Raw genomic sequence first — 13,971 nt, 5'->3', positions numbered from 1 at the left:
CAACATACACAGAGGAAGACATAATATACTGATCTACTGGGATGAATTTGGTCATGGTTATTTTAAAAGGTAATAAAAACAAAAACAAAACAGTTACTGCATTACTGACCATTAGTGTTCAGTTCAGAATTAGGTATCAACTTCTAATTGCCAGAATCACCCTCTTTCCCAGGTGACTGAATTACAGCATGGAAAGTATTATTTAACTATACAGAAATTGGAAAACAACCAAATGTATGTAATCACTCAGTTCAGTAAACCATGCCTGCTAGGTTGAAGTGTATCTATTTACCCAGTACCTCATAATTTGCTTCTTTTGGTTTCAAAGAAAATGCATGAGATTTGTAGAATTTTTCAATTGAAAACTTCTTGCTAACCCTTTAAACACTGATTTTGAGAATTAGTAGCAAAAAACAAAGAAGCATGCATAGCAGCATACTACTCATTTTATCACTGCTTGTTTCCAGGCTTTTTCTTGTAAATCAGAACTTTATTTTAGGCATTTTATTAATAAATATTCACTTTGTTTTACTATAAAGTCATCTAGTTTTAAGCGATGTAGTGAACTGAGGCGAAAGGAGTAAACCAAATCAGAAATTCTTACCACATTGACAGTGAATCTGTGTAAGACAGGATACATTGGCAATGTGGAGGGATACCCACTCAGAAAACCTGCTTAAGCAGTGCACATTTTTCTATGAGAAAAAGGCCATTGAGGTTGCCAGCTGGTGTTTTGGGGGAAACTTTGCAGGCATTGATTAGCATCCCCTGTGCAGAAAGCAGGGGCAACGAATCTCTCACAGACTAGGGATGTTTGGGCAATTACATCTTTGTCCATGTTGTTTACAAATAAATATCGTTACCAGAACAGATACTTCAACCATTTGGGCAATCCTCTGTAACGCAGTACAATTGTTTTAGTAACACTAAACGTAAGTAAAAATAATGTACAACAGATGTAAATGTAATAGCCGAAAATTGTATGACGGATTAACAAACATTGAATGTCTAGATACAAATTAAACTATTCCTTAATCTATTTGCTTTTGCTCATTAACACTTCTATCTGATCTTCCGAGTCTTTTGCATCATTTGTTGCACTTCTCCTGTTTGTGAATTTTCAATTGCATCTGCTCAGTATACTACTTCTTAACTAACACAAGGCATGCTTCTTTGCCTAGAGTTTATTTTTCTTTGCTTCTTTTGTACCTTCAACTAGAACTTAACATGCTGATAATGGAGACAAGAGGCAAAAATTACTTCTGATTGGTAATTTTTTCCCTGTTTATCAAAAGATGCTAAAGACCACACTGCAGAGTTTGGGAGGGTAAATACAGCACAGTATTCCTGGGGCTGTGCCTACAATAGAGCCTCAAAGTGGTGACTGTTGCTCAAGCAGCCAGATATATGGGAGAGATTTAAACTACTGATCTCTGTCTTGCCATGGCAGCGTTGGCTTCACAAATCTTCCCTGTAAGTACTTGGCAGCTGAGGCATATACTGCTGTAGCAATACTATCACTGATATCCAATTAGTTGAACATAAACCTGAATCAAGCACACGTGCACAAACGGCAACTACTCAATTAGGGCAGTACCAGTCTGTTGCATAGAGAGACCACCTAGCTGCATAGCTGTTACTTCTGCAGCCATTCATCATCATCACTGGTAAATGACAGTATGACAATGCTCCTTTGGTTTCTTTAATTGCTCTACTAGTTTGTCCTGTTCTCCATCTCCCCAAGTCCTGCACATCCTTCTGTTCAGCAGGCAGCTTGCTTCACTGGTAAATACAACACCACAGTCTGGCAGGAGAGACCTCAGGAAGTTAACCATTAGACAAGGTCTCTGCTGAACTGGAAGACAGGGTAAGGAACAGCAGGACTCCTGACCAAAAATCATCTCTAGTTCAATTTCACCCAACTTCAGTGAAGCAGCATCACAGCTTAGATGAAAAGTATTAGCTGTATCCCCAGCCTTTTAAAGACAGTTACAAAGATAAGTGTTTATTCAGCTCCAGAGACCTTATAGTCTAAACTGGCTATGCAAAAAAGCATGGAAGAAAAAAGAAAAAGACAAAAAGTACATGTAGTATGCTTATCTTTTAATAGTCACTCCCTCTTACCCAATATGGAAAGGATTTTTGTCCTTAGAAACTAGCATTTTCAAACTAGAATAAATATTCCACTATTCAAAGATATCATTAGGAAAAGTGAGTTTTTATGTGAGATGTGAACATTTTACATGATATTGTATATGCTATCTTAATCTACTATTTTGGAAGTCTGTAGCTAGACGAGGAAAAGGAGGACAATATTCATCTCAGCACTTTCTTATTTGAATTGAATATTCCATATAAAAAAAACAAAACCAACCCCCCAAACTTTAAAAATAATCTCTCACTTCATTCTTGAAGTACAATTATAGATCATTATCAAGACAAACGCTTTAAATATCCCAAATCCATCCCAATTCAAACTCCAAAACAGGGCAGAAAATACACACACACACACCAATTGAAAGGAAAGTATGCAACAGAGAAACAACTTTACTAAAGAACAATGCTTGATACAGCTGATTAGCTGCAGAACACTTGCGTCATGGAGAGCCCAGGAAGTACTGAATATCACTGTTATATTCACCTTTCATAATTTCAGAGCAGAAAAATACCACCTACCAGTCTGCTTTTTGGTAGGTAAGAGTAGTTAGATGCTATGATAGCCCTCCACAATCATGTATTTTCTTTTCTTTTTTTTTTTTTAAGCATGTCAAGCATATTTTTAAACATAACCTTTTTAGAACATATTCCCCCATAGAACAGTCTGGCTCCTACCATTTTGAAGCCTTGCATTAGTTCTTGTTTAGATTCAGCTTTGTTGACAAATTAAAGCTAAATGGAAAAAAAACAATTATTTCCAGTAAATCTTCTCTCTCCAGCAACCATCTATCAACTTAATTTTTCAATGAAAAAAAGTCATTTATGACAAGAAAAGTAACAAACTGTTACCATTTTTAAGCATAACACTTGAAAACTTGTATCAAAAATAGAAAATTTTCAGCAAACATTCATGATTTCTGAAAAAAATCCATTTTAAACTTATTTAATCAAAAATACTAAACAGCCCATGAAAGAAGAACAGCGTAACCAACACTTGACCTTGAAAACCACATACTACCTAAGCCATCTTTGCTTCTCTTCCCATTTTTAACCAGCCAAGGAGGTATCAGCAGGCAGCAGTGACACAGTACAAAACCTCACCTCAGCTGCAGGAACTCCCTCAGGTGGCCGACAGTGGAGAACAATCATCCCTTCGATAGGAACCTCCTTCCCTTGTGGATCTTGCTCAAAGTTTTTCCGCAAATCTGTGAAGAGTTAAATGTAATCATTCGTTGTATCTCCAGTGTAGTTTATCTGGATAGATACAGAGTTCAAATGCTGCAATATAGGTATTCTAAAAGCCATTCCTCCTTTTCCAATACTAGGTAGACTGTAGTAAGTTAGCAACAATATGGTTCTGTCATATTCTTTTCTTAAGTATGCGTGTAAAGCACCGGACAACTGAAAGTTACTTCATCGTCCACAGATGAAGAAAGCAGACGAGATCCTATCACCTTTGGCTTTGTTTCTGTACCTCAACCTTTAAGAAATCGTATGTTGTGGCTACACAAACAACCAATATTACAACCCACTAACCCCATGTTTTAAGTCCTACATGTAATCTCTCAAGCCATTGCCTTCCAAAATTAGAGAGAATTAAATGTTAGAAAAAAATTACATGGCATTGCTATGGGGTGCTGTTTGACTAGGGGGCATCATTATTTTGTATATTAAACAGAGGGAGTAGCTATGGTATTGCAGGCTTTTGTAGGCTGACAAATGTTAAATAAACCCTAGCAGAACAAATCCAAGACTGAGTGAATAATTTCCAGAGTGCAACTGACTTCAGGTGAGTGGCATGCTACTTCAGGGGAGTGGCAGAATATTTTCCAAAATGTTCTGTGTTGCATGTTTTGTTTAGACTGTCTACATACTGCAAGCAGTAGGGAATGATAGTAAAGGACTGAAAACAATCTATCTATTTCCAAATATCAAAGAAAAAAAATCTTATTGCTGGAAGGAGGCTATGCAATCTAGCATGAATGAAAAAGAGAAAATCAATTTAAGGTTTGTCTAGAAGGACTCCAGTAGATGTGCAAATTAGCACATTTATCATAAGCAGCATTCTAACATGGAGTTATTCATAAATATTCATTTACCTGCCATTTTGATGACGACATGATGCTCTGTCCACGTCTGGATTTCACTAAGTTTTTCTATCACATGTTGGGGATATAGAAATAGTAGATATTTCAGTATGTACTGATCTTAGACCAAACTGCATGCGAACAACTCCTAATCTTACCTCCACGAACAGAGCAAGGACTGCAGAGATGAGGACCTACTGAACAAAGCGGAAGACTGCATGCCTAAAAAAAATTCCCATCTCTGGGAGTTAGAACATTAGAACAAGTAGTCCTGTGGCTCCATCATAGCCAGGCACTAGATGAAGATGCAAATAGTGTATATATTTTCCTTTTAATGATTCTTTGTTAATGTTGATGTTTTTTCACATAGATAACCAATTCATTTTTCAGTATTCTATGTAAAAATCATTCATAGAATCATAGAGTCAGTAAGGTTGGAAGGGACCTCTGGAGACCACCTAGTCCAACCTCCCTGCTCAGCAGGGTCACCTAGAGCATTCACTCAAACTTAGGGCACAGTTGTGCCTAGAAATGTCTCTACTAGGACGAAAAATTGAGTAAGCCCAATCTTCTCATTTTCTCTGCATTCCACACTCCCCTAAAGAAAGTTACCTCCTTTTTTTTTTCAGAGAAACATAAAGTGTAGACTCACAATTCACGCTCTAAGTACAACAAATAAGTAAATAATGCCATACTATGCAACACTGTAACAAGAACTATCAAAAAGCTGAAATGAAATAGTTAAAGGTTCCGTATGCTATCAGTTAGACTTGCACATTTTCCTCTCCTCTCTAGTTCCCTGTAGAGTATTCTCTAAGTCAGAAATCCATTCCCCAAATTAAGCAGCTAGGTTGTTCACCAGAGATAGGATGACATGGGTCCATTAGAGGGTGAGCCCTGAAAATTCATAGTTTGGGACTTATAGACATCTACTGGCAGGTATTCATTTCCTTCTATCTGGACTACTAACAAATTCCATCACCTCTGCACTCAAGAAGTGCTGTTCTCTTTTTATAAAAAACATGGCTTTAAGTAAAAGTAGCATAGCAAATGGCCAGTACAGGAACACCATTCTCAAGTGCAACATTCAGCCCCAGTCAGTACACTGCATAAAGTAAAAAATGAAGAGAGTTTTCTGGAGTGCCTGCTAGGTTAATAAAATATCTGCAGTTATGGCTGGCAGCTGGAGATGTGGTTGCAGAAGATCTGGTACCATAATGATGGGTTTAAAAGTCCCAACACACAGCTCCACCTGTTTCTGCTCATTCTTCTTCTTCTTCTTCTTTTTTTTTTTTTTTTTTTTTTTTTTTTTAACTATTTTTTTCACTCATATTGCCACATTACAGAATTGGGAAATCACAGTGCAGAGAGAAGTCAGTAAAAATTCAGTTCAGAATAATAGTTCCCCTTGGTGAATCCATGCTGGCTACTCCCGATCACCTTCTTTTCCTCCATGTATCTGGAGATGACATCTAGAATGAGCTGTTCCATCACCTTACCAGGGATGGACGTAAGGCTGACAGGCCTATAGTTGCCTGTTGATTGTGAGTGATAACACTACAGCATCTTATTTCAGATATGAAGACCAGAGATGGACTGAGTCTGAACACTTTTTATCTGGGAACAAATGTCCTCTGCTCCTCACTATATTAAAAATTCTGGAATGATTCTTCTGTGCTAAAAGAGATGATCTTACAAAATAACCTCCCCCAAAACATAAACACATGCATACACACACAGCCCTTAAGTAATCTTTAGTGTTATTTATTATTTAAATTTGTCAGCCTACAAGAGCCTGCAATACCATAGCTACTCCCTCTGTTTAAATACAAAGCAACAATGCTCCCTTGTCAAACAGTGATTGCAACTACCATAACCACCTGACCTTCATCATAATTACCACTGGTAGTGAATCTGTCCCTGTTTAGTATGACTTGGAAAGAGAGATATTTTAACTGAGTAATTCTATTCCACATAGTGGGATTCCTTTCTAATCCCATTAGGACAGGCAGCAGAGATACAGCATGGTTTTCAAGTAGTTTAAAAACTCAGCACAACTATGTAGGCCCAATTTTTTAAACACCAGGTATCATACCATGTGTTTGACACAACTCCATAGGTCACGTCACAGGCTCCAAGGTCAAAACATAATGCCTTGCAGAAGGAATGGGAAAAAGCAGTTGTTAGCATCTGGGTAACACAAAAGCCTCACATCCATTCCCATCTGCCTCTAGTGACATTAGGTCACAGCCAGGATAGCAGTGAGATGGAACCATCCTACTTGCCAGAAGTCTGACAAAGAGGATTTTTATTAGCTTGCCTTTCCCACAAGGAGAGCTGATCCTCTAGCTGATCCTTCCCATTCTAAATGGGAAGCATGTACTAAACTTGTAACTTCTTCACTATGACACATGCAATACATGGCCTGACTTCGAGAAGCTTTTGTCCAAATTTCCAGTCCATCAACGAACTGTAAGAACAATAGTTTCTCCTTGTTACATAAAATAAATTATTTCTAATCCTCTTTACAACTTGTTTGGATGACAGCTTCAACCATCTGATCCATGTTTCTCAGCAACTATAAAGACTATGAGACCATCTACCTAGCTTATGAATAATTGTATTATTAGATTGACTTGACCTTTCAGTAATGGCTCTTATAAATGTCTATATGAACAGCATTTGAACTTCTTTTTCTAAACAATGTATGCATAGTCCCATAAAGACAAGACAGAACTTCCAAATATGTCTGAGTTCCATTAAGGGTACTTGTATCTCATTTTCTTAAGAGGAGAGGGAAGATATCTTTTCCTCCATTGATTAGAATTATCCCATTTTTCCTATTTTCATTTCACTTTCCTCTTACCTTATGATCCCTGACAAACAATGATATGCTTCAATATTTAAAATCAGATTTAAAATCCCATAATACAAAAGCTTCTATTGTATTCTTGCAGTTTTTCTGTGAAGACAGACAATATTAAATGATTTTCCAGATGGTTTTAGAGCCGTCATCAACATGGGGCAAAAGGGCACTTTCCAGGCAATTTTCAGTTTGCATTAACCTTTATACATTGCATTGTTGCAACACTGTGCATATGCAGCAGAAACTCTGAGAAAAACAGAGCTGTTGAGTGTAAATGCAAACCAATCAATTCACATTAAAATAAAAGGGAGCTCTGGGGAAAAAAAAATAAAAAAAAAAATAAAGAAAAGAAAAAAAAAAGTATGCTTTCTGTGACATTCCTCCAGGAGCCCATAGTGAAAATTTGCAACGACAGCAGTGCCTCAGCAGCGCTATCCATTTTATATATAATACATAAACGTATATAAAAACTCGAAAGAACAATATTTTCCCATACCTTACAAAACCTAGAACAGCAGAACATTTGTTCTACTCACAAGCTATACGGACAGATGCCTTCCTACTCTTTGAGGTCCCTAGATGGCTCCAAGCAACACACTGACACCAGTAATCTTCTGGTCCATGAAAATCTTCCACCTGCTGTCTTGTCACGTTGATGAACACCTCTCGAACTTTTAAGCCTGAAGGGAAAAGATACATAAAATTAGCTGACATAGGATACGTGGGCTTGGGCCAAGGTTAGCCAAATCTTTTAATTAAACAACTCCATTTTTTATCAAGGCAAAACTTTAATTACTTTGACAATAATATATTATCACTAATTAAATTCTAAAAGCCAACTAGGTCATAATGCATGGAGTTAAAAGAACTATCCACCCATTGCAGTCTTTGGAAGAAAACAACATCTCCTTCAGAAACCTTTTTTTTTGTGCCTTTTTCTCCCAGGGTACTTATTCAGAATTTTATAATATACAATAAAACTATTCCCATCTAATGTTCTCGGTGCCTTTAAAATCCTATTTGAAGTACCTAACAGGCCTATTAATTACCCCAAATCAAATTAAAACAGACAGAAATATACAAGTGTTTGGTTCAGACAAAGCTTGAAGACAAATGCAAGACAACACTTTAAGGTGGATGGGTGATACTGCTAAATTTCACTTGTATCCAGGAGGTCATGTAAATAATAGCAGTCTAAGAAATGCACAGGGCTTTTCCCATCTTTATTCTTGGCTAGCCTTGATTTAGAGGAGAGTCATCAGGTCTCTTCTGAGATTTGGCTAATTCATCAGGCTTCTCCCCAAAATAAGTGAAAATTTGGTGAATTACTGGCATAAGGTACCTAAGCCTTTTAAGCTTGACTCCTACTAATTTCGTATGCTTGGGATGTTGGCCATATCTACAACTACCTTTGTATGACAGTCTTGGGGAGAACAAATATAACCCAAATCTGTGTTAAAAGGCATTAGTAATCATTTGAAAGAGGTAGTCATAAAAACACTAAATTGAAAATGGAAAACTTTCATGCCTACTACTTTCTTCCTTTTCTCCTGTACAATCCCAAGGTACTTATTTCCCCTTCACTAGAAATGAATAAAAACTCAATCTGAAAATATTCCATGTCTGTGAAGTTTATAAAGCAGGAAGAAATTTCTAAACTTGAACTCCATAAACTGGTTTTCACTTAGTCTCAGGCATCATTAACAGCTCAGTATTTCACTTTTGAAAGGTATCAAGAATTCAATCTGTTCCTTCAGGAAATAGAAGAGATAAGGCCCACTGGGGATGCTGAATGAGGAGCAGTGAGGAAGGTCAGATGAGCCTTAAGTACCATAAAGCAATACAAAATTTGTGCTATTTTTCCACCAGTACGCAAAGAGCATTTTTATTTCTTTTCATTTACTCTGTTTGGCTTGTCACATTTCACAACAATACCTGAGGATAAGGCCAAATCTGTGGTATCTACCCGAGTTGTCTCAATAATCGTTTTAGTCACTTAAATATTTATTCACTATGTGAAAAGCAGAGATTGCTGCTCCTGGTTGTTTCTATGTGTTGTTTTGTTTTTTAAATATGTCAATGTATTTCTCAACAAAACTGTTTATGAAAAATCCCTTATTTTGTGCCACAGTGAAAGCAGGCCATTATGAACTAAACAGCGCACATGGAACTCAGCAGTTCTGTCAGATGCTTCTCTCCTCAGTGAGGCACTGACTGTAAATTGGATGATGAAAATATACCCTCTCAATTTAAACATCCAAACTGCTCTGACAGAGGTGAATCCTTGAATTCTCAGCCATACAACCACTTTGCAGGGTGATCTTTATAGACTAAAGATAAATGCACCAGCAGTAAGTTCCATTAGAGCACTTCTGAGTCCTGGTGACTTGACACAGCAGGACTTAACTGGGTAAAGTTTAAGCATCTCATTATGATGTATTATGACACTGACAAATGTACACTTTCCTGATGCTGTGCCTATGGGAATCAAGCTATATGAGCTCTCTGAATGATCTCAAAGCTACAGAATATCAAAGCTAGAGAGCTTCCAAACCCAAGCTAATTTACAGCTGTGCCCAACAAGGTTGCAACTCATGTAGCTAATGTCTTCTTGGACAAAGACCAAAGAAAGTACTTGACAAATACTGACAATTTCTTAGAAGAGGGCCTGCCTGCAGCCTGGAACCACCCATCCAGTATTCAGTTAGATGACATGCACTTCTGTGCAACCATATGCATTGTATCAATCCATATACCTATGCTGTCTGCAAACACAATGCTCCTCTGCACACTGCTGTAAAGGTGCTGCAGTCCGAACAGTTGCAAAGGTCAAAAAATTACTTGACAATTGGCTGCACCTTAATATCTCCAGCTATTCTCCCATCCCATGATCAGCTTAGTCCCACCATGACCTCTAAAGCAGCAACTTCCTGGGGAAGAGAATACTCTCTTTGTCACTAGCCATTAACCACAACATTGCTGCAAGTGCTAGCATTCACCTATCTGGTTATTATATACTATCTTCTGAACTCTCTCAGTTTTTGAAAAATGCGTAATACAGAGGGTCGTTCCCTTACCAAACTAGGTGTGTGGCTCAGCAAATTTTTCTGGTGCACTGCTGCTTGTAGTAACAGCACCTTTACTGATACCAAACTAAAAAGCTGGCACATGCACAAGAGGAGCAGAAATCATTCCTACACACATTATTCCGAATACAGAAATCTACAGCTCCAGCTTTGCTAAGATAGATTCATAGAATCAGTAATGCTGAAAGGGACCTCTGGAGATCATCTAGTCCAACCCCCCGGCTCAAGCAGGGCCACCTAGAGCATGTCAGACAGGGCTGCATCCGGGCAAGAAAATCTCCAGCCGAGCTCTATCTTTCATCGATATGTTGCTTAATTAATATATAGCAGCCTATATTTTCTGAAGCAATTAGCATTTTATGTGTCTCGAATCAGACTACCAAGAAGTACATGATTTTCAGAGATTGGGAAGTTCAGCACTTTGAGAATGCAAAGGGTAGGAATTCACATCCTTTTAAAGGTCTCCCAGTTTGTCAAAACACCAAACAGATGCATCCAAAATAACAAAATCACACAACTGTTGATGTTGGAATGGACCTCTGGAGCGTGTCTAGTCAAAGTTACACTCTGTACACAAAAAGTACATTTATTTTCATTTCTTTTAGAAGCAACTACAGAAAGCAAACCTACTGGGGACAGAGGTATATGTTCTCTGTTTAACATCACTATAGTTCACCAAACAGCCATATTCACCTACCCTCTGCATCTCAAAAAATGCCAGAAAAATTATTCATAGAAAATGACACTAAACAAAAAATCCATGCAAAATAAAAACAGGCATGTTATGAACAGCAGCAACACTGTACCTGGAACTTGGGCAACTCTAATAAGCACTACAAGTCCAACTCTTTAAATTACTTTGCAAATTACAACCATCATCTTTTGTTATTCAGTACAGCCTTACAGAATATAAAATTATGACTATGGTACTGATATGCTAATAAGCTTTCTGCACTGTTGAATGGTTTAGTTGCAGATAGACTAATGCTGGCAGCAGATGAATAATTGCTTTCTATGTACAAAACATAACAGAGCTGCACAGAACTTCAGCATTTGTCAGCTTTATTTGTTTAAATGAGAAAAACGCTGACAGTAGTTATTGCTGTAATCCTTTTACTTATCAGACAAGAAAATTCTAGTTACTCTCAGCAGGTCTGATCCTGTGGGAAAAGCTAAAGTTGAAATATTTTAAAACTAATTATGAGGTGCAGGCTGCAATGTTCAGGCAAGCAAAACAAAGCAGAAGGAAATGAGTCAGACCATAACTATTTTATTTTTACCACAGTAGCATAAGTAGCTGAGGCTCTTACTTTATGAGGCAGAGTGCAAAGCGAGAAGTCCTTGTCCTTCTACGTTTGTGGAATAAACAGAAAAGGTAGACTACAGATTATCATCTCCCTTCTGCAGCTCAGAAACTAAGGCTGGTCAAGATGAAATGGTGTGGTCACTAACTGACCAATTGACTGTAGCATCAGAGGTGGAAACCTGTATACATCCTAGCTGTAGCGCATGCTGGCGTGCCTACACTGATTTTTCTGCACAGAAAGTCCCAAAGCCACAACAGCAAAGACTTCAGTTCAACCTCTGCAAGCCTACCAGAACATATAGTACATCCTCAGGCAGCCAGCATCTGTCAGAGCCCAATATTTAACTACAAAACTATCCTTCCTCTCACGATGATCTTGCTCTTCAAATTAATACAGTGGCTCTTGTCTTACTCTAAGACTATTTCTGTTCTATAAAAATAAGATCTTATAGAATGGCATTTCATACTCAGCACAATGAAAAAATATACTCTTGCCTACTGACAGCTGCTCTTCCTGTCCTTTTATACATGCACAATACTGAGCTGTAGTAAAAATCTATCAGCAACATTGTGCCTTCATGTACCACTGCCAAATACTTCTTGCATGTACCTGGCTAAGAGCTTGCTGGGAAAAATTTGTAGAGATGCTAAGATACATTTTTTGCTTTTAGCCTTTAACTTTCTCTTGTTCTGGAGCTTTGTTGTTGTTTTTCACCACTCGTCTATTACATCCTCTCAGAATTTTCATCTCTTAACAAATAGTGGAAGTGTGGAAAAGGACAGACCCATTTTCATTTAGTGTGACTCCCTTTCAATTAATGCACCATTCTCACACTCTTGAACCAGGGGCACTATTCTTGGCATAAAACCCAATGCAGTTTTTCACAGATGGAAGCTGCACAGTATCCAGAATACTTGGATATATACACTGTACAGCATACAGTGTATGCTTGGTAACAGACATGTTTATATCCCAGATTTATATCCAAAACATTAGGACATTGCCATTATACTTATTAAAAAAGAAACAAAAACCAGTAGTCTGCTGTCCACTGAAGGTTGGGAAGGAGTTCCAAAATAATTTATGGATAAATCATGAGAGAGAATATGTCCATGCCTGTCTTTCAACATTTTATTACATACGGCCTTTACTTGCACTTTTATGATCTCAGGACCATTGCCGTAGTTTTCAGAACACATTGAGCTGTCTGGACAATACCTATGTTCAGAGAACAACACTTTTAGGACTAGTTCTGACCATGGTCTAAAATCAAAACTGCAACCTTTATATTCCATATCCCATTTTCTATGCGTGTGCCTCTGTATCTCCAGTCTCAGTGTTACTGGTGCTATTAAAAAGACCCTAATGTCTAATACTGCTTTATCTTTCTTTATTCTGTTATTAATCCAAGACTTAGAAAATGTAATTGCAGTGTTCACAAGATAGATTTTCATTAACCATATGGAAAAAAACATTTAGGGACGACATTTCTTATATATTGATTCAGCAATGCCTTTGGAAGTAAAGGTTATGCTTATTAAGTTCTTTTCAAAAAGGTAACAGTAAAAATTAAAATTCATCCAGATTAGCATTTACAAAAAGCCTTTAGTATGAAATTTCTTCAGAATGTGTCACTTACAAAAGAATGCCAAATACCACTGCCGCTTTAGGAAACGTAACTTCTTTTAAATGTCATTTTTCCTCTAAAAAGGAATTTCTTGTATTGATAGAGAGGATGTTATGCCTACAGTGTTATTTCTGAGACACAGAGTTGCCTAGCAATCTTGGAATTTAAAAGGAGGAACAAAGCAATAACAAAACAAAATTGTGAAATTACAAGATGGTGCAGCATTAAATTGGTTTGCAATACTTATCAAGATGCTTCTAAATGAGAAAGGATACAGGAGGTGCTGGGAGCACAATAAAATCTGTTGATCGTTTTTCATCTTTCTCTCTTCTCATTCTCTCCTTTTAGATACACACTTTTACACAAAGGATTTCTCCCATTTAGATTCATTACCTATCTAGTATCTATCACTGCTGGGGTGAAGGGAAATTTCAATTCATATAGCATAGTGAGAACTACATTACTTTTCAAGCTTTGTCCCGGCTGACGAATTTCATAAAAATATAGGTTTTCTCTCTTTGCAATTCCTCTTACGTATTACTCAATCAAAATATGCAAAACTAACGTTGCCCCTAGAACTATTAATTTTCTTTCAGAGAGTTCATCATCTTTGGTTAATGCTGAACCAGACCCTAGACCTCCACTTTGGAAAGTTTGTGGTACATATTCAGTTTGTTATCCTCTCTGCATATTGTCTCCTGCATCCACATTCATTTTTCTTCTCCATTTTCCCTGTTTGTACTATGTCTGCTCTGCCAGGATGAATATTTGCCTTCTTTGCCTTTCAGTTCTGCCCATTTCTTACTTCCTCCTAGCATCTGCTTCCCCTTTTGCATTTTGG

General features: G+C 37.5%; 1 protein-coding gene across 5 annotated transcripts in view; it reads right to left on the bottom strand.

Annotated features, from left to right (window-relative positions):
• The window catches only part of UNC5D (unc-5 netrin receptor D), a 129,580-nt gene that overhangs the window by 61,909 nt on the left and 53,700 nt on the right, over nt 1-13,971 (bottom strand). For 4 of the 5 annotated variants that reach the window (XR_009960920.1, XR_009960921.1, XR_009960919.1 and 1 more), the window contains exons 3-4: nt 7,647-7,790; nt 3,259-3,362 (exon numbers count right to left, since the gene is read on the bottom strand). Coding sequence is in view for 2 of the 5 variants with exons in the window: in XM_062596761.1 (XP_062452745.1) it covers nt 3,259-3,362; nt 7,647-7,790 (248 nt within the window). In the remaining 3 variants the exon portion in view is untranslated. Of the gene's footprint in view, nt 1-3,258; nt 3,363-6,339; nt 6,399-7,646; nt 7,791-13,971 lie in introns of those variants that run through there. The other variant, XM_062596762.1, reaches the window with a different exon arrangement.

This window comes from Rhea pennata, chromosome 28 (assembly GCF_028389875.1).
Source record: "Rhea pennata isolate bPtePen1 chromosome 28, bPtePen1.pri, whole genome shotgun sequence".
Taxonomy (NCBI): Eukaryota; Metazoa; Chordata; class Aves; order Rheiformes; family Rheidae; genus Rhea; species Rhea pennata.
The sequence above is the reverse complement of the archived record's forward strand: the minus strand, read 5'-3'. Positions and strand labels throughout refer to the sequence as shown.